Here is a 19,169-nt window from a genome sequence, read left to right as displayed (position 1 = left end):
ATTGTCTACATTAAAGCTTTGAGCAATTAACATGTAATTGCAGAAAAAGCTGTGGAGTGTAATTTGCTACTCACATTAGGGGTGCAAAGCATGCGTAAAAGTTTTAATAAGAGGCAACAGACTGCAATATAAATACAATGGACCTTTGGGGACCTCGACAAGTTCAATTGACTGATGGTAATAAATGTGTCATGCGGAAAGACTGATTAACTCATTTGCAGTCTGACATTTGTATTATTTGTGATGGATAAGCTTTGTTAGTCATCAGACTGTTCTCGATTCATCATTTTAGCCAACTGGCTAAATATCATCGTGTCATCTCTTGGAGTCCTTACATAGCAGCAATACGAAAGCCTTTTAAATAGTCGCTCCAAAATAATGTTGATAGTAAAGATAAATGTGTCTCTGTCATTCCCGTTTCAACGCCAGATCGCATTCTTTTCTGGTTGGAACGAGTAAAATAGAGTTGAACAGCCAAGAGTTGAAAATAAAAGGTGTTAACAGTAACAAAGTTAACAGTAGGAGTATGAAGAAGAGGAATATCAAAAAAAAAAAAAAAAATGTATCCCCCCCAAACCCCCCGCCAAAGAATCATTGTACATATTTACAACATCCGGCAATGCGACCGAGCAGAATGAGAAGTGTATGAAATAAACGGCATAAGAATTATAAACACTATATATGCAAATGAGAAATGAATTTATAGATAATTTTTTTTTTACATAGACGGAAAAGATATGTCAATAAATATTCTAAATAAATACTATCAGCAGTGGATTGACAGCTATATTTGAATAATATTTAAACAGGATATAATTCTATGCATACTAAATAAGGCAGTTGGAAATCAAAGATGAAACCCGTGAGGCTCCCCCATACACCAAGAGTTTTGTTTTGTGGAATTTTTTTTTCCCCCAATTCAATCTTGAGCTAATAATCCAAACTCACATCTTGTCAGATTGTCTTGTTTAAAATATTTGTTGCATCAGCGCCATTTGAGAAGTTCGTGGGGGAGAATGGCTCTCAGATGTTGTTCGACCATGTGCACATCTGTCGAAGCGTATTGATATTTCCACACGCCGTGTTTAACCAGCCCTGCCTCTCAGAGTTTGAGCCTCACCACATGAAACATGCTAGGAGACACAGCACAGCCTACAGTATTAGTGGGTCAATATCCTTTCAGTATGCCGCTCCAGGTAGGCACAAGCGGATGTGGCATGAACAGAAGCACACCGATGAGAAAAACATCATTGCACGTCAGGAGTCCTACTTAGCTTGTTTCTTCAAAGGAAGAAAGCAAAAAGCACTGGATCATATTTTGTAAATGTGTTTGTATGTAACTGGCTAATTGAAAGACTACTCGATATATTCCCATAATGAATCATATTTACACACATGCTAGCCGCTTATTTTGCTGAGCGGGCTCAGCACGAGGTCTGTTTTTTACTAATTTTAATAATACAAACGAGTCAATAGTCCATCATAGATGAGAAACCGGTCACTTTTCCAAATTATTTTTCGGAATAATAAATAAAGGGTAAGTAGCGCAATTTATATATTTTTTTCGTTCATCTGTGTGGCCCGGTCCAAAGTAGCCCGTGGACCGGTACAGGGCCGCGGACCTGTAGTTGGGGACCTCTGCCTTACCTGATCACCACTGATTCTTTACAATAAATAAATAAATGCATTCTCATACTGCTCCCAAAGACTTCAGTTGTCTAACATCTAAAGAATATGGACTCGGCAGTACCAGCGAAACACAAAACTCCAGGTTTCAAATTTAATTTCCAGGCGAATTAAATTTCTTTTACCGTACAGTTCTATTGAAACAAAGACGGCATCCACAGAAACGAGACATAGCCTAAGTAAAAATGGATGTTATTTAAGCAAGCCATTTAATAATTGCCTCTCCCGGGTACCCGCCCTGCTTTTTAATCACAACACTCCCAAACCACCCCCCTCCATTCTGTGAGTCCCAGAAAGAAAGAACAGAAAAACACAAGCTTCTTTAAAACTGAGCACTACTTTGGAGGCAAACAAGTCATGCGGCCTCGTGAATCTTTAAAGGTGTGGATATGGTGGTGGTCTGTACTAGTCCTTGCCACACGCTGGACTTTGTAACCGGGAGTTTTGCATAATTTATAAGGGGGGGATGTTTGAGACTAAAATCTTGGAAGGATTCGAAGATGATGACAGTTCCAGTTTTGGTTGTTGGTCCAGTCTTTGAAAATATATATCAGAGATTGTGCTGAATCTCCAAAAAGATTATGTGGACCGGTTCTACTGTGCTTTGTCGAAATCCACTTGACATTCTTTTTCAAGCGATTAATAACACAGCAAATTTTAATCATTCTTTGGGCGTCTTTACTTTTTTGTCCAGCACATCAGGTTCCTGAGAGATTTACATTTTTTTTGTTTTTCTAACTTCTAAATGCTCTTCCATCATTGACACCAGGGGTGGGCAAACTTTTTGATTGGCGGGCCACAACGGGTTCTAAAATTTGACAGAGCGGCCGGACCAGGAGTAGACGGATTGAGTGTTTTGGTAACCTCACCTCATCGTAGAAAAAAAATACATTTGATTTGAAATGAAAGTGAACAAAAGCATTACAACAATATATAATTAATAATTATATTTGAAAACCCACAGTATTTGGAAAATAAAACATTAGCAAGGTAGCAAGTTCGGCAGGCCGGATTAAAGCGTTTAACGGGCCGCATGTGGCCCCCGGGCCGTAGTTTGCCCACACCTGATTTATACAGTTATGACATTTCAGGAAAACTGAAACCTCACACTTTATACATTTTGCTATATTACATATCCTATTATAATTATTATTAAGAGAGAAAAAAAATCTAAACAAAAGTTAATTCAGTATCTGATTTGAGAAAAAAAAAAAATTGACCATCGCACGATGTTGACGTCTCAGCCTAGGTTGAAAGATCACAAAATAACATACTTGTTCATCATCTTTATTTCATCAGGTTGAAAAATGCTCAAACACCATTTGCTCATTCATTAGTTATTAGTGATGCAAACGCCACCGTTGAATACCACATTGTTAATGTGACCAGACAATTAGACATTTGGCTTGGTTCTGATAACTTTTGACCATTGGGCAAAACTGAAGGACACACTCCTCACATGACCAAACGTCAAAGAATGACACATTTTACGAGGTTACTAAAATAGTTCATTTCCCGAACACTTTATTTACTTGGCAGTGGGATTAGAGATCTTGCCCATGAAAAGTATACTGCGGGTAGAGTCCTCCACGATCAAGACCAAGAAGGGTCTATCCATTTTAATCCTCATGGGCATACTCATCGGCATAACTTCCAGGGTAGTAGCGGCAACCGCCTCGGTTCCTGTTTCATCAACGTTCAGAACAGCCTCGTGGGATGCCTGTGGAAGAAGCAGTTGGTTAAAAGGTAGATGAAAATGCAAGCCATAGCGCCAGGAAAGCAAAGGAGCTTTGAAGGATATTGTATGTACGTTTGAAACCACCGTGGGCAGTTTGATCACTACTAAAAAAATGAGACGAGGTCTGTTGAAATGTTTGGGAGTCACAATGACTTTTTACAAGAGTAGTCTCCTTTTACATTAGATGCCATGTTTTTGGCACTCTTATGTTAGTTACCTTCAAGTCGTCAACCTTCAAAGGACATGAATGGACTCCTAATATATGTCAATGCCAAACTGATTTTATTATTTCCAGAAGTATCTCCGTGTTCTGTTGATTCTACCTTAGACAGCTTAAGCTTGACTTCATCGGAAATGCCGGAGAAATCGGCGGAGTCTTCAAAAGCAGCCGTTATTCCCATTTCCTTCAATGTGCTGTCCAATGCCGCTTTAGCGGAAATGGAAAATTTGGGCAGGAATACGGACACAGATCTGAAACATATCGACAGGAGGTTTTGTGAGTGCAATGCAAAAAGCACCGATACTAAAAAATAGATACTAAGTCACATCATGAATGAGTTAGTCGTTATTCTCAAAGAAATGTTTGGATGAATAAGTTTTCATTCTTACTCTCTATAAATAGAGTCATGCCAGTGCTTAATGTAGTCCTTGTTGATGAAGCCCTCCACATCCTTCATCTTTCCCTCATCAGGCAAAATGATCATCATGGAGGTGTTGCTCTTGTAAGGCAGCATGAGGACGGTGGTGTTGTTTTCATTATCGTGATACATGTCATAGCGACCTGTCCTCTTCATCATGTCCACTTCCACTTTGGTTGTCTCGTCCACGTGGAAGTCAGCCTTCCCTGTCTGGGTTTTGTTGAAGTGTTTATGCCACTGTCCTGAAAGCAGACAGTAAAAAGTTTCGAAAGATTTAATGACTCCGCGACATGCCCCGTCTTTTCGGTTTCCTACCTTTGAAGTAGACGGTGTTGATCAGCATCATAGCCATGGCTTCATCCAAATCCTTCACATGTTCTTTAATCAAGTTATTGGTTTTATTGGCTATGTAGGAGTTGATTTCAGCCGCAGCCTCTTCAGATTTGCCAAAGTCAACCTTAAGGACCTCGGCAGAGTAGAATTCCTTGGCGTTTTTCATGAAGGCGTCACGGGGACTGAAGCCGTCGTCTATCGCCAGTGCATTACTGACATCCAGTCGCTGGTGCTCCTGAGTGTGGCCGAGCATATGAAATAGATGCTTGTATGCATCGTTGATCTTAGCCTGCTCCTGGCCACTGTAGCCAAGGGTGGAAAACAGCTGGCTGTGGGTTTCACCGTGAGCCCCGGTGGATAGTAAGGACAGGGCGGTGGAGATGCCCAGTGGGGAGAAGAAGATGTTCTCTGCAGCTCCTACTTTGGCTCGTAGGGTTTTATAAAGGGCAAAGCCAAAATCTGCATTGGGAGGGGACAGTTCATGGCACTTCATGTCATCACCGTGGTGGTGGTGGTGGTGGTCGTCGTGGTGATGGGGGGCAGCCAGGCATGTGGCCAGCAGCAGTGCTGCGAGAGTGCAGCTTGCAAAGAAACCCTGCATCTTTACAGCTTGTCGAGAACAGTTTAGAAAAGACAAGTTAGAGCGAAGCTAATCATCAATAGCAAACATTATATCATTATTATATACAAGATGTGACGATCTAATGCAATTTCTTTTATTCCATTTGTGTTGAAGAGACGCTCATGTTCAGTGCACCCTCACTGTCACTGTCACTTGAAGGGTATTTAATTTAAAGAAACAAAAAGTCATACAAAAATCCATTATATTAAAATTCCAGATGACGGGGATCAAAGCGACAAACAAACACAACTTGACTTGACGCAGGTAAAAGACACATGACAGAAAAAAAGCGACAGAGACAAAGAACCGACAAGGACTGAAAGGAAAGAGGGAACTAAATACAGATAAATTAACGAGACAACGAGGAACACCTGGATAAGATACAAAAGGGTTGGAGGGAGCTGACTGGGTAACACGTGGGACCAGGACGACAAGCACAGGTGTAAACAATAAACTAATGACACACAAAGACAACCTGAAACTAAATACTATCACCCACTTGGTGAAACACAGAATTCAGATTAATATTAAGTTGGCTGAATACGAGTAAAGCAGGAATTTCCACACGTTTTTCTTCATGTCAGTTGGTCGGCCATTTTGTCACTGTCAGCCGAAACTGACATTGCATTTGCTAAGGGCTCAGATTATGACTCATCATGGCTTCAGAAAACAGGTGAGCCGTGATTGGTCGGAGATGGCTAAAAACAAGTGGATTTTGCTGCTTAACTTTTATTCCATAAACGAAATATTAATCAGAATGCCGTGTTTAGATTAGTGAAGCCACATATAACATATTGCAAAGAATTTTTTAGGGTTGACTTCTCCTTTAGGGGATGTTCACTGGTGGATCGTTCGTTGCTCTGTTTTTATTATTTATTCAGTTTTAATTATTATTATTTTATTTTATTTTTTACTAAATTGCATCCAATTATAGTGGAAGCATCAAAATCTTACTTGTTTTAATTAATTAAAACAAGTAAAAAACATTTTTTTTACGAAATAAATAGATTTTTTTTTTTGCAAAATTGCATCGAATTACGGTAGAACCATCAAAATGTTACTTGTTTTAATTCATTAAAAACAGTACAGCGTGACAAAAGCATAGAGTGAAGATTTTCCCAATATATTAAGACACATTCACAAAACAAATCTTATTGTGATATCCCTAAAATTCCCAAACATACAATTTTTAATGCAATCTTAAATATTTTGCATAGATTTAAAATCAGCCTTTACGTGCATTTTAAACAGTCCTCAGATCTAAGATTCCCCTCACTATTTCTTACCTTGAAATGTCCTCTTTGCTGCGGGCAGATCAGCGGGATTTTCTCCATTTTATACACCTCCTCTGATAGTTACATTGGGTAAAGATTAACCAGCAGACTTGCCTCTGTCCTCTCAAAGAGATACGTTATCTGTCTGGAGTCATCCTCACTGATGTAACACAACTAACGTGTGTAATGTTTCAAGATACTTGGATGCTATAATAACCATTGAATATTTTTACTTCATTCGGAACTAGAAATCCACTACCAAAATTAAAAAAATTGTTGTTTTTTCTTATTTGAAGCTCACTTGCAATTTTATAGAAAAAAAACAGTAACTTCCTTGATTTGCCAATATGATCTAAATTCTCTCGATTAGTCGTCCTGTATTTTGACTTGACTTTGGGATCATATTCCTCCCAAATATTTTTGGTTAACTTCTACATTTTAGCGCTGCAGTAGGTCGACTTTAGGTTTGACTGTAGGTCCAAACTACCCACAGTAAGGTCAGTATGTGTAAGTGTCAATTTGTGTTTGTTTACTTTTTCCACTCAATATGTGAAGATGATAAAGGTTTTCATTATGTCTGGCTTCTCTTTCGGGCTTTCAACTTATTTATGTCTTGAGATTTTATTGCAAACCAATACAGCGCAAGTCCACTGGATTTTGCAATTTCACTGAATTGCAACACAGCGTTTCGATGACAAAAATTAGGACACGAGTCTTAACATCCGAACGAGAGATCCAAAAATTCGCAGGCGACTTGGGCAACGATTGAATTTGGCAACTTGCAACCACGGCAAGTGAGTGCTGTCTCCTTGTGAAAACAGCAATCAGTGCGTTAATGAATTTGCGCAACACTGACTGCTTGTCTTGGCTCATTGACGGAGAAAGCAGTAATTATTGCCGACTTGAAATCTACTCTGCATCATTTATCATGCGATGAAAGAATAGAATGCAAGTGGAGCTGCAGGGGAACAAGCCGGAGGGTGTTCCATGGGGTGGATCGATAGGCCGTGCTGAATGTGGCCTCTCCAGAGGACATGAACTCCGCATTGTGGACACACTCAATCGCATGCGGTGCACTGTACATACATGCCCCATGCACTGTACATAAAGAGTCATTTCTTTCAATTGGCCACAGCTTATCTGATCACCACTAATTGATTGCAATAAATACGCATACGTGGGCACAACTGAATTCTCTTTGGCCGACTGCTGCTTGATTTAACATGTCGAAAGAAAATGGACTGTGCACGAGCAATGGGTGGAGTTCAAGTGGCCAAGTTTACTAGTTTAATGAAGTAAAGTGACTAATTTAATTTGTGTTGCTTTAATGATGGTGGAGTGGTAGCGGACATATTTCAGCGGAATTGAAAAAGAAAAGAAAGGCATAAACAGACCAATTAGCAGGGCTCCATTACAAGACATAAACGGTAAGTAAGAGATGTATATTACTTGAGCAAGCTATTAAATAATTGTTTCTCTTGGGCATCCGCCATGCTTTTTAATCAACACGCCTTCAAAACAGTTTCTTCTAATATGCATGCCCCAGAAAGAAGGAACAGAAAAATGCATTTGAAAAAAGTGGCTTTAAAATAAAACACTCACACAGCCTTTTGAGTCCTCAAGGGGCGGGAGCTTGGCATTGAAGAGGGGGGGGGGGTATTCTGAAAAGATCAGTTGCATCACTCACTGTTGTACCTGAGGACAATTTCAACTTCTGCATTGGTCTGTGCTGCAAGATGGAGGTTGGAACTGGGAGTTAGGTGGAATTTTTAAAGGGATGATGAATGAAAATGATATGAAAATGCTGACATGTTGATGTATATACTAACCCTGATACAACAAAATGTATATATATATTTTTTTAAAGCTGGTGTTTCAGAGCTTTAAAAAAAAATAAAAAAATAAATTAATTAATTAATTAAAAAAAGAAATGTTGACTTTACTCAAAATAAAATAAGTTCGGTATATATATATATATATATATATGTGTGTGTGGGGGTGTGGGGGTGAGTGTGTACAGTGCATAAAAGAGATAGGGTGACTACTTTTTTTTTTTTTTTTTCGCTGATCCCGGCCTCATTCGCAGGCGCTACCGGTTGATTTCAGACGAGACAGGCCAACCTCCGGTTTTGGTGAAGCGTTGCTCTCTTTGCCCTGTGAGTGGGTGGTGTTGAAAGTCTATTGATCTCTCGGGATGAGCTTTTGACCCATGGGCTGAGTTCCAAGCAAACAATGGCAGTCTGCTTTTTCAGTTTCATAGAAAACTCCTTCACTGTATATACGTGCGTGTGTGTGCGTGTGTGTATGTGTGTGTGTGTGTGAGAGACTGTTTGCATGTGGCAAACCCACTTCCCCTTATAAATAGTCAACATGAATTTTGGACAATTATGTATCGGATGCATGCGACAATTTTGCTTCACATTTGGTGTTATCTTTGCTAGCATAAATGTGCAAGAATTTATTCAATATCCTTTTAGTGGGCTGAAATGGTTATTATTGGTACACTCTTCGTCCTCATGAGGAAAACAATTCAAATTGATGATTACTAGGAATGTTTTTTCCACTACGGCCTTCCAAACTGTATGACATTTCTGTGCACAAGTTTCGCAACTAGACCATAACTCGTTAAATGGAATTCCAAAAAAAATATTTTGTGACTATAATATCTTCTACGCAGCCCCACTAGTCTAAACACGGCATTCTGATTGATATTGTGTTCATGGCACATGATTTAAGTAGTCATATGGAGCCGTTTTTGCCCAGTGGGCGGCCATTTTGTCACTTCTGTTGACTGAAAATGACATCACAGTTGCTCAAAACTCAGGTAACAACCAATCATAGCTCAGCTTAAAAAAAAACAAAAAAAACATGACAGATGTGATTGGTCTTTACCTTTACCTGTGATGACATTTTCAGTTGACACAAGTGACAAAATGGCCGCCCCCTGAGATGACTAAAAGTTGCTTAACTCATATTCCACAAATGCAATATAAATCAGAATGCCATGTTTAGACTATTAAAGGCGCATAGAACATTTTATTGTAAATAAAACTCTGGGTCAATTACCTTTTAAATCATACGTAGGCTTTGACATAAAGATGCTCATTAAGTATGATTAGATTAATCTCATCATGACAGTTCATAATTAAACAGGTAAAATGGGATACTCAGCAGACACTATACACGACTATGTTGGCTATTTATTTGATGCTGTAGTGCCACCACGTGGCAAAACTAAAAATAACAAGAGTGATGCCAGAATTGGAACAGACAAAAACAACAGCTGGGCATGCAATAAGCAAAAATCAAGTCATCCATTTTGTAGTGGGTATCTAGTCCAGGCGTAACTTGAGGATATCGCAGGCCGCACACCTGCCTGGTCGCCAGCCAATCAGATTTCCACAAGACAAGCATTCACATTTAAACTGATATGGGCAATTAACAGTCTTCAGTTAAACTGACATGCGTGTTTGTGGTATGTGGCCAGACTACCTGGAGGAAAGAAAGAATCGAATCACGAAATGAGGCTCACTTGGTTCCAAAAAAAAAAAAAAAAAACTTAAGTTCTGGATACAATTTGTAAAGTGAAAGTGCCGCTTATCAGAGAAAGCAAATCTGAGTAATTATGATGATAGCTGTGTGATGTTTAGCATCTGTTGGCAGAGAGATGGCCAAACAGAGTCATTAAATGTTGTCTTGAGGGAAATTGCGTGACACGGATACAGAAGTGTCATCCCCAGCCCCAACTGCCTAATTTGGCCGATGGAAACGGTACATTTTAATAAGGAGGGTGTACCGCCGGGTAATTCAAAGGCTCATTTGAGGCAAAATGAGGCAGCAGAAGAGCAGGATCCACAGGAACAGGAGCATTTCCACCTCTAATGGGTTTATGCCATAAGAGGGAGCTGAAAATTTTAGAAAAAATCCTCCCTTGCTGCTGGAAAGAAAAAAACATCCGCATGTTAGAATCAGACTAAGAAATAGAAACCACAGAAATATAATGAAAACAAAAGCGGGGATAAAAAGCCATTCAGATTTAAAATGTGGCACTTCGAAAAGTGCACCGGTATTCAGTTTTTCAGTTAAAAATTAAATTCATTTTCACAGTTTGAAAGTGAAAATTACTTCAATTCATCTAACACAGGTGTGGGCAAACTACGGCCCGGGGGCCACATGCGGCCGTAAAACGTTTTAATCCGGCCCGCCAAACTGGAAAAAAAATTGAATAAACCTTGTTAATGTTTTATTTTCTAAATACCCTGGTGAGTCAAAGACAGATATTTTGTTGTAATGCTTTTGTTCATTATCATTCAAAATTAAATGTATTTTTTTTCTCCGATGAGGTGAGGTTACCAAAACACTCCGTCCATCTGCTCCTGGTCCGGCCTCTCTGTCAAATTTTAGAACCCATTGTAGCCCGCCAATCAAAAAGTTTGCCCATCCCTGATTTAATGTGTATATTTTTGGAACGTGAGAGGAAGCAGATTGACTGACTGTATTTACTCGTAAATAATTTTATTTTTACCTGAAATGGGAACTTTCGAGGCCTCCGCCAGTGTCATTTTTTAATTTAGTGTTCCCTATCTGTGGTTTCTTCTTCTCGTCTTCACGGTAATCCGTCTCATCATTATTCCGCTCAGTAACAACAACCTCCACTTCACTTTTCACATCATGAGCCGAGGACGACAGGATGTGGGAGGCTTTCAGACGGTCTGACTTGTCTCCACTCTGGATCATTTCTTCGACTGTTTGCGCTTCAACTTTTGCCACTTCTTTTCTGAACTGAGTGTATGGTAGAAAAACGTCTTTGCTCGTGTCCATTATGTCGCTGTAGTCGTCCTCCTCCGAGTCCAATGTTGACAAGCTATAAATCCCTTCTTCAGAGCTCATGGAGAAATGACCCTCATCAACTTGTGTTTTGTTGCAGCCATGATCCTTGGAGCCTTTCTCCATCCATGATCGAATCTCCTGACTGATGCCTCCTGCCTCCAGCGGACTCGGGGGCTGGAAAGTCAGTCCGGCGTTCTTTGCAATTATTTGCGAGGCTTCCTGCGGTGGGCGTTTTGCGACGTTACATCCGTGACACGGTGAGATGTCAAAGGCTTCTCTGTTGGAAGACTTTTTTGCCCAGCGCTTCCACAGTTCCTGCTCACGACTGCTCTCGAGATATTCCAACAATCCCCGGGCTGAAGGATCCTTGGGCCTGCCAAAGGTCGCTGACTCAATTGATCCAAAATTTGGGATCTGAGAAATGTCGTCCTCTGTATGGGAAGTTTGATCCTGTAAAATAAAATTCAATGTCAATTGTTAGGTGACGCCACTAAACATGGACAAAAAAAGCATTGGGACACATGACCTTTAGAATGGAAAAAAAAGTGTTGACTTCTCCTCCTCTAGCGAGATTATCAACAAGATTTCTAAAATAGTTATTGCTGTCAGTTTTTGGACACAGGAACACAAGTTAAAACGTGAAACTAAAGTCAAAAAACTAAATCAACAAAACAGATCATGACAATTAGTTAATTATCTTATTTGACGATTTTATATATTTTTTTTTTAATATATATATATATATATATTTATTTTATTTTATTTTTATTTTTTTTAATTTTTTTTCAAAGGTCCTGAAGTGACGTTTCATAAGTCGAATTTTCTCATTTATATAAGTTTTTTCTTTATTTGGATTTAATGCGTTTAACAAATTTATATCATTTATTTCACTATACAATATCTGTACTCTCAGTTTTTGGTGCACTACAAATATGAAAATGATAAAGATGATAAGCTGATCCATTTTTTAAACACTCGATAGCCTCAGTCTGAATCGGGTTCTTGCATACCTGGACTGTTACAAAAGACAGTGTCTTTGCAGAATAAAAATGTTGAAAGATATGTCTCATTTCTTTCTTTTAATCTTATTTCGTGCCGTTCCAGTTTTGTTGTATTATTTAATAAGCTAATTTTACCTCTTACGGCTCTGTGGTTTGCACGTTCACAGATAAATGGTGCAGCATTCAACCCTGGGCTCTGGCCTTCCTGTTGTGAGGTTTATTTTAAGAACTTAGTTCTAAATATTACAGCTTGAAAAACGACAAGATTACTTTTTTTAACTACTAATTTCAAGACTAATGTGGTTGATATGGGCCAAGTATTATTTTCTCATTTTTCAAAATCGTGCCAAGTAAAATATTCTTGAACCGTTGACAGATCATTTTGATTATTTTAAATATTATTTTTCTTATTTGACTTTTTTTTTTCTGAAAATTTCCTGTGAGTTGAGCCCAAATGTGTTTGATGTTGAATTTAAACACATACCAACCTTGTCAATGACTGAATAATGCCCCATGAACATGGACACATAGGTGATAATGGATCGCTCATCTGGTGAGATGCATGCCATATCTATAGAAAGAAGGAGGACGTCAACAATGTTGAACAACAGATATTATGACAAGGTATGAGGACAATAATAACAGGCCAGTATATATGCTTGCTACCTTTGCAAAAAAAATCTACTTTAAAAACCTTCAAGTGTGCATGTCACAGGACATAATGAAGTTGACGTTTAGCTGATCTGTCATTTTTTTGACACTGTGTAATTAAGTTGACATGCATGCAGGACTAGTATCTGACGATGAACATGTATATTGATTGATATGCACGGAACATAGTGATCGTATTAACACTGAGAGGAGTGAAAATATTTGCCAATCAAAATTCAGGAATTTGTCGTGCCTTTCGGGGGGGAACTATCCTCGGCTGTCCTCAAAATCTCGTCTCCCGGCTAACAGGAATTCAAATGTGTCCTCTATGATGGACATTTATAACTTTTTGTAATTTTCCAACCCACTGCTACTACTAAATTATTAAATTAACTCCTCTTTGTCATCTACAGACAACATTTAGGGCATTTCGGCAATTCCAAATATGAATGCTTATTTTTCTCATGATGGAAAATGGCATCCATCACTGCAAGTGCATTTGTGGAAAGGGGAAAATTATCTGCTGAATATTTTTTATTCAGCTCATTTTGGATTGAAGTACTGTTGTCAGATTTTATATGCAGTAAGTTTTTTTAAAATTGTCTGAATTATTTGTATTTTAGCATTGTAGTATTATTTTTTTTAATGTCCTCTATCTGGACATTTTTAATTGTTTTGGATGCATTTAAAGTATTACTTCCGCGCTATAGTAGAAATCTTGTGTTGCTTTAAGGTTCAATTAATTGATGTTTGTTCTTCTGTCTTCTGTCTGGTTTTGTTGGCGGCCAAAGTCAAACTGTGTTCTGGTCACTCACCTAAAGCTTAGCTATTTTACATTTTGATTAAAGATGCTTTTTTTTACCTTGCGGGTCAAGTAAAGGTGGTATTTCTAAATAACGATGGGCTATCGTAAAAGCCCGTTCAAGGCATTCTCTTGGCTCCATGGATAGACTCTTTTTCAGGTTAACCAAAATTGGGTTGATGGACTTGATCAATGCTAAGAATGCCAGTCCGCTTCTCCAACTTTTCCCAAAATCATGCACCTCCACACCAACCCTGTCAATGTACAAATGCGTAACAGTAACCAAATGAGTTGTGTTAAAAACGAAAAATGATTATTGTTTTCTGACTCACTGTGAGGTGCGTCTTTGTACCCATAGCAGAAGATATTGAATTGCTTTCCTGTTGTGGTTTGGATCTTTGAAAGCCTTTCTGCATTTGCTCGGCAGAGTGTTGCTGCAGTCGTTGCCGCCATCTTTTAACCGGGGCGAAAGGTCACCTGATGAGGGGTAACCGCTCACTGAAACGGATGATCGGCTTGGAGATAAATGCTTTTGGAGTCCTGCCGTTACCTTTTTAACCTGAATGAGCAAGATTGCATGTGAGTTTCTTCACTTTATTTACGACAAGCGATAAGACCGACCTGGAAATGTAGTATGATATTCCAAATAAGTTTAAGAACCACTGAGGGGACGCCGTCAACGATACCAGAAGCATCAATGCCAAGCAGTTTCACCTGAGTGTCAAGATGGAGAGTAAGAAATGTAAAAAGAAGAAATATAACTTGAAAAATGAAACCTGCAAGCAAGCACTCTTACGTGTCTTTCATCCAGGAAAGCAAGCACCTTAGAGATGTTGCTCAGGTTTAACATACGGTGAGGTGATGATCTCAGCCTGTAAACCTGTCAAAAGTTCCACTTTTAGTTTTAAAGCAATTCTAAAGCATGAACATATCACTCCCTCTATTTTCTTTGGCACTTGTCCTTTTTAAACTGGAGACAATCCCAGCTGACTTTGGACTGGCTGTGAGACAGCCGTAACAAAACTTACACAAAGAACAAAATATTTATATGATTATTATTACTATGTTATTACTATAATTATTACCGTATGAAGCTGGATTCTTACTAGTTTACACCCAGACAGCTCTTCCAGTACAGCCATGAGTATCTTTCCATCTTGGATGTCTACGAATAGGTCATGAACTTTGAAGGGAGGGTCACACTGCAATGCATAAAAACAAAACTGTGCAGTTCGGACTGTAGTGTTAAAGGTACAAAGTGCACACGTCAATGTTCTTGAGCCTTACTCGCTGCAGAAAAACATTCATCCACCTGCTGAAGGTTCTCTTCTGCATTGCTGTCCTCTCATCTGGAACAGAAAAAAAGGGAACAGCTTTTAATGTAATTTTTGGGAATGTCTCGGACTTCGCCATTAAAAATACACAAAAATTAGAACACACTTAATATCCAGTTGTCACTCTCTGGTTGAAAGGATTTGGTTGATACAGGTCACATTAATAGCGAGAAATAGTTTAGAAATGATTAATCGTGGTTTTATTATTTTTTTTTATATCACAAAAGTATTCATTTTAACAGGGGGTGTGTAGACTTTTTCTATCCATTGTACCTTTGGGCTTTGAAGTGAATGTACGTCTGTATAGTCTGGCACTGGACCCGTCACTTGAAAATGGCAGATGTTCACCCGAACTGGCTACCAATTCATTGTGTGGGAGGTATTATGTAAATTTACATCACTGTTACATCACAATCCAGGAAAATTTCAGAATAACGTACTCGGACAGAATTTATGAAAGAGGGTTATAAAATGTTTATTTAACACCTCCATTGCTTCTAAATTATAACTGGCACCAATCATTTGGGGCGGGATAAACTCAACTGTGCCAACTTCCACTGCTCACTCACAATGTGTGAATTTCTGCCATGACTTGAGTACAATGACAATAAAGGGATTTCTGATTTCTGATTTCTGATTCCACAAGTCGCCGAGTCCCGGCCACTGGTGTCATATTAAATATTCAAAATATAAATCGCAGACACAATGTGGCAACGTCGCAAATGGGTCCATTCCGGTGGGCTCAAATTTTGACCAAAAGCCTCTGTATTTCAACCACAGGCACAATTATAAATATGGTTAAATATTGTTGTAAAAAAAAAAAAAATAATTAAAAAAAAAACACTGTACTGTATATACTGTATTTTGATGACTACGTGGTTGCCACACTAAAAAAACTGAAAATGGTTTGTAGAGTTCCTTGTCGCATCACTTAAAGAAACACCTCATTTGTCAGCCAATCAGATGGCAGCGATGTCACAGCCCTCCTCGGTTTGTTTTTTAGGACCAGGTTGGAAGAGGTTCTGAGGAACGGTTCCAGTGTAACCGCGTGGTCCACAAAAACTGTGGGGACGTGATCACACATGATGGAACCAGGCGGTTTCGGGATAGAATCGGCGCAGTGGAAAAAGTGCGTCATTCCACATTGACGGGTGGGCAGGCAAGTAAGAAGAAACGATTTCAATTGAAAGTCCCCTTGAAATGTTGCTTCGTTGGAGAACTGCAAACCATAATAGACGAGCAGCACTAAATTCAAGGAGGACTTACTTGGCCATTGTATATTTACAATTTAAATCCACTGTATCTCTCACTTAGTATGTTTTGGACATGAGTTAGCCGTGCACATCGCATCAGTGTACTGAAATGTTCAAGCGTGTGGAGACAGAGCGGAGCATGTCATGTGTACCTTGAAGATGATGCACAATTCCGCAAGCCGGATTGCCACTGTCCTTGTCCTCCATTCTCATTAAATTACGTTTCAGCACAACAACTGATCCATCGTGGTGATAAGAATGGAGAGCCCTTCAAATCCCAGGCATTTGTGGCAAAAAGAGGCGTGCGGAGCAGCGGATTAAGACAAAGAAGGCAGGAGACTTGCCCGAGCATGCCATCAAAGATATTCCTGAAATGTTGTAGCACTCCTTCACAATTATGCAACGCCATTTCTATTGCCTGCTGGTGGATAATAACTGCACTCTTGTGGCAGTAATAATCTCAACCAAATGTTTTCTTTGGCTCTAAATCTAAAAAAAAATTGATAATCTTGGGAATTAAAATTTCCATTTATGATAACATTAAGTCCAGGTTCTGGGGTTGTAAAGCAATCCAAAATCATGATCATATTTGACAAAGAGCAACAGTGCTGAACTGAACATTTATCCGTTTCAGTGTGGACTGATGTAAGGCTTTTAAAATACTTCAGGTAGGTTGACAATTCTTAATAGTAAGTATTTTGCAACCAGAAACAGGAAGGACAATTGTAATTGAAATTCATGACACAAAATTTACAATGAAGGATTACAATATATAAGCCTATTTATGACGTTTTTCATACAAATATAAGGACAATATTTCATTATAGTGAATATGAAAGTGTAATAATTATTTTTTTAAAACATCAAAAGCCTGCTCAGATATAACAGATTAAATTGTCAAAAATTAAAAAATGTTTGCAGCGCTGGTAGAACAGCACTCCATTTCCCAGGATGCATTGTTGTATCTAACACTTTGAAATAGCAGCCCCAACATTTGGTTTGGAGCTGAAATGAAATGAGGATTAATTTTTCTGAATAGCATTGAATTTAATTCTACGTCCTGTAATTCAAATTACAAGTCACGTGTATTAGATTCAATCTTCACTTCATCGATTGAATTTAATTGCTCATCCCGTAAAAACCTAAAATGTGTGATATTAGTTCATGCAGACACTTTTAAACACAAGCACATTTAGAAATTAGTCACCAATACAACAAAGGTTTGCAACATTCATTTTATTTTCAGGCAAAGCATGTTTTCCATTTGGTTTGTTCAGGTAATAAAAATGTAAAAATAAAAACAATCACCCTGGAGTCAACACTTTAGTTATATCAGTCCTCGCGTTAGTCATTTTGGCTTCACAGCCCAGCTTGCGACTCGATTGCATTTGTGACAGCCAGCAGTGTCCAACAGGAAGCGCTTCACCTGAATCAGACAATATCCGGCCGCCAATCTTTTTCTCTCCCTGCTCCAAGAAAGGTGACGTCCACAGAAAGCCCATCACCGCCGTGGTAAGCAGGAATTTTGTCCAAAGAACATCGCACGTGATGCTTCCGAGCCTCCAGAAGTCACGCCTTTTCACTCTTTGAATTGCTGTTTGCAACCTTGTCGTGTCCGCAAGCAACAGACATGTGCAAGGGGCAACATCACAAGGCTGCAGAAATGCGAAAAGCAATCGTGTGCAAATAGATTTTCAGCATTTATTCAACATCTGCACAACGCACACTCTTTGTACGATTGGTGAAGGGCTCGAATGACAACTTCTAGTAATAGTTAACTAGTGCATGGTTCTGATTCAAGACTGACAATTTTCCTGCTATTACACTGATTTATTTTTTTTTTTTACTAATGGTGACGGACTTGAGTACTAGTACAAGTACCTTAAGTAGAATATTGCTCAAATCGCTTTCCATTTGGGAATTTGGATAAAACTACTTGACACGTGTCAATTACCAAAATTTGTGTTTATTAAAATCATTTACAAATTGAAGGTTAAACAGAGGATCTGCAACAATTTAAGAGTCCAAATCACAGACTTGTTGACACGAGAAAAACATCCTTGAGTAACAGTGGACAGCCCTAGAACAATGTTTTAACTTGTGCGTCAGCAATCACCAGCTGCATGGCTATTCAATCAGGAAGCTGCCGCATAGTTGCTTAAATAAAATTGATGTTAGTCAGTCCCTCCAGTGATCCATATCACTCCTTCGTTTGTGGCAACAAAAGTGTTTCAGGCCATTGCAAAATGGACTACTTTTTCCCCATGATGAAGCTAGGGACCTCAGCATCATCATCAGCCTCTTTTTCATCCTTATCCTCCTCCTCCTCCGTTTCCTTTTCATCTTCACTGCTATCAGGGCTTCTTTCCGCATCTCCATTTTGTTGGTCTTGTTTGGCTTTCTTTTCCATGAGCTTCTTCTGCTTCAGTTTTTCTCGCTTCTTCCTGCGCTTCGCTGTCCTCTCTTGGGCTTCCCGTTGGTTTTGTTCCACTTTGTCCAAGTAGGCCTGCTCCTTGCTTTGCTTCGCCGACATCTTTTCCAGAAAATCTTGTCTCTGGTACTCTCGGCGTCGGAGGTGTCGATAAACGTGAAACTCACCGCTGCCCGCACCGGCGCTGGAGCCCATCACGTCTCGGACGAACTCCGGCGGAGCCCGAGGGTTCCATTCTTTCTGTCGGTCCGGGATTGCAGCGAGTTTATCGGGGTTTCGCATCAACCTCTCCAATTTTAGGCGTTGCTCTTCAGCAGGTGTTTTGACAATTACCAGCGGCTGGCTGCCCTTTGCACCAGGTTTCTTGGTTTTGTTGTTTTTCTGTTCGTGCGCCGCCATTTTGCTTAACTTGACCAAAGCCGTCAAATACTTCCGTTTCGCGCTTGTGACCCGGATGTTTTTATACAGATTTTGTAATTAGTTATTCACTCGATTTCATGTTATACTTACAGAACAGCATATTCAGCGAATGTTATAATTCCATTTTAATATTTGCTGCTTGTTTTTTAATGCATT

At 39.2% G+C, this 19,169-nt stretch overlaps 3 protein-coding genes, 1 long non-coding RNA gene and 1 other non-coding gene across 8 annotated transcripts; 1 reads left to right on the top strand and 4 right to left on the bottom strand.

The window, feature by feature from the left end:
- Window positions 1–2,957: 2,957 nt before the first annotated feature.
- Window positions 2,958–5,032, bottom strand: LOC148316838 (alpha-1-antitrypsin homolog). The gene is made up of 4 exons (XM_088286372.1): window positions 4,378–5,032; window positions 4,034–4,304; window positions 3,748–3,895; window positions 2,958–3,406 (listed from the first exon to the last, which is right to left on the bottom strand). The coding sequence occupies exons 1-4, from the start codon at window positions 4,994–4,996 to the stop codon at window positions 3,215–3,217; spliced, it is 1,230 nt and encodes a 409-aa protein (XP_088142498.1). The 5' UTR covers window positions 4,997–5,032; the 3' UTR covers window positions 2,958–3,214.
- Window positions 5,033–9,471: 4,439 nt separating this feature from the next.
- Window positions 9,472–16,589, bottom strand: clmnb (calmin b). 4 transcript variants are annotated; one of them, XM_088286368.1, is made up of 10 exons: window positions 16,315–16,589; window positions 14,863–14,924; window positions 14,661–14,777; window positions 14,372–14,455; window positions 14,197–14,289; window positions 13,908–14,134; window positions 13,636–13,829; window positions 12,611–12,693; window positions 10,817–11,571; window positions 9,472–10,228 (listed from the first exon to the last, which is right to left on the bottom strand). In XM_088286368.1, exons 1-10 carry the CDS (start codon window positions 16,373–16,375, stop codon window positions 10,099–10,101), a joined length of 1,806 nt encoding a protein of 601 aa, XP_088142494.1. In that variant the 5' UTR covers window positions 16,376–16,589; the 3' UTR covers window positions 9,472–10,098. The 4 variants fall into 4 exon arrangements, with proteins under 4 accessions (XP_088142494.1, XP_088142497.1, XP_088142496.1 ...); XM_088286371.1 differs by having other exon boundaries at window positions 14,888–14,924; XM_088286370.1 differs by having other exon boundaries at window positions 14,682–14,777; window positions 16,315–16,588.
- LOC148316836 (uncharacterized) lies at window positions 15,935–16,700 on the top strand. Its single transcript, XR_015840167.1, has 2 exons — window positions 15,935–16,072; window positions 16,391–16,700. It is a non-coding gene; the product is annotated as an uncharacterized LOC148316836 (long non-coding RNA).
- Window positions 16,701–17,548: 848 nt separating this feature from the next.
- LOC148316835 (small Cajal body-specific RNA 13) lies at window positions 17,549–17,826 on the bottom strand. Its single transcript, XR_015840252.1, has one exon.
- Window positions 17,827–18,112: 286 nt separating this feature from the next.
- prkrip1 (PRKR interacting protein 1) lies at window positions 18,113–19,044 on the bottom strand. The gene has a single exon (XM_088285429.1). The coding sequence runs from the start codon at window positions 18,990–18,992 to the stop codon at window positions 18,414–18,416; it is 579 nt and encodes a 192-aa protein (XP_088141555.1). The 5' UTR covers window positions 18,993–19,044; the 3' UTR covers window positions 18,113–18,413.
- Window positions 19,045–19,169: the final 125 nt, after the last annotated feature.

The sequence above is a fragment of the Idiotropiscis lumnitzeri genome, chromosome 21 (genome assembly GCF_059441095.1).
Source record: "Idiotropiscis lumnitzeri isolate Australia: NSW breed Sydney's pygmy pipehorse chromosome 21, RoL_Ilum_1.0, whole genome shotgun sequence".
Classification (NCBI taxonomy): domain Eukaryota; kingdom Metazoa; phylum Chordata; class Actinopteri; order Syngnathiformes; family Syngnathidae; genus Idiotropiscis; species Idiotropiscis lumnitzeri.
Note: the sequence above shows the minus strand (reverse complement) of the source record. Positions and strands in the feature narration are given on the sequence as shown.

What these genes read in the sequence shown, in the direction of transcription:
- LOC148316838 (XM_088286372.1), bottom strand. Translation starts at nt 4,996, where the DNA reads ATGCAGGGTTTCTTTGCAAGCTGCACTCTCGCAGCACTGCTGCTGGCC. An exon ending in CAACACCGTCTACTTCAAAG is followed by an intron (nt 4,305 to 4,377) that starts GTAGGAAACCGA and finishes GTCTGCTTTCAG; the next exon opens with GACAGTGGCATAAACACTTC. An exon ending in CATGACTCTATTTATAGAGA is followed by an intron (nt 3,896 to 4,033) that starts GTAAGAATGAAA and finishes GATATGTTTCAG; the next exon opens with ATCTGTGTCCGTATTCCTGC.
- clmnb (XM_088286368.1), bottom strand. Translation starts at nt 16,375, where the DNA reads ATGAGAATGGAGGACAAGGACAGTGGCAATCCGGCTTGCGGAATTGTG. An exon ending in CTTTCCTGGATGAAAGACAC is followed by an intron (nt 14,290 to 14,371) that starts GTAAGAGTGCTT and finishes CTTGACACTCAG; the next exon opens with GTGAAACTGCTTGGCATTGA. An exon ending in ATTATTCAGTCATTGACAAG is followed by an intron (nt 11,572 to 12,610) that starts GTTGGTATGTGT and finishes TTTATTTTACAG; the next exon opens with GATCAAACTTCCCATACAGA.
- prkrip1 (XM_088285429.1), bottom strand. Translation starts at nt 18,992, where the DNA reads ATGGCGGCGCACGAACAGAAAAACAACAAAACCAAGAAACCTGGTGCA.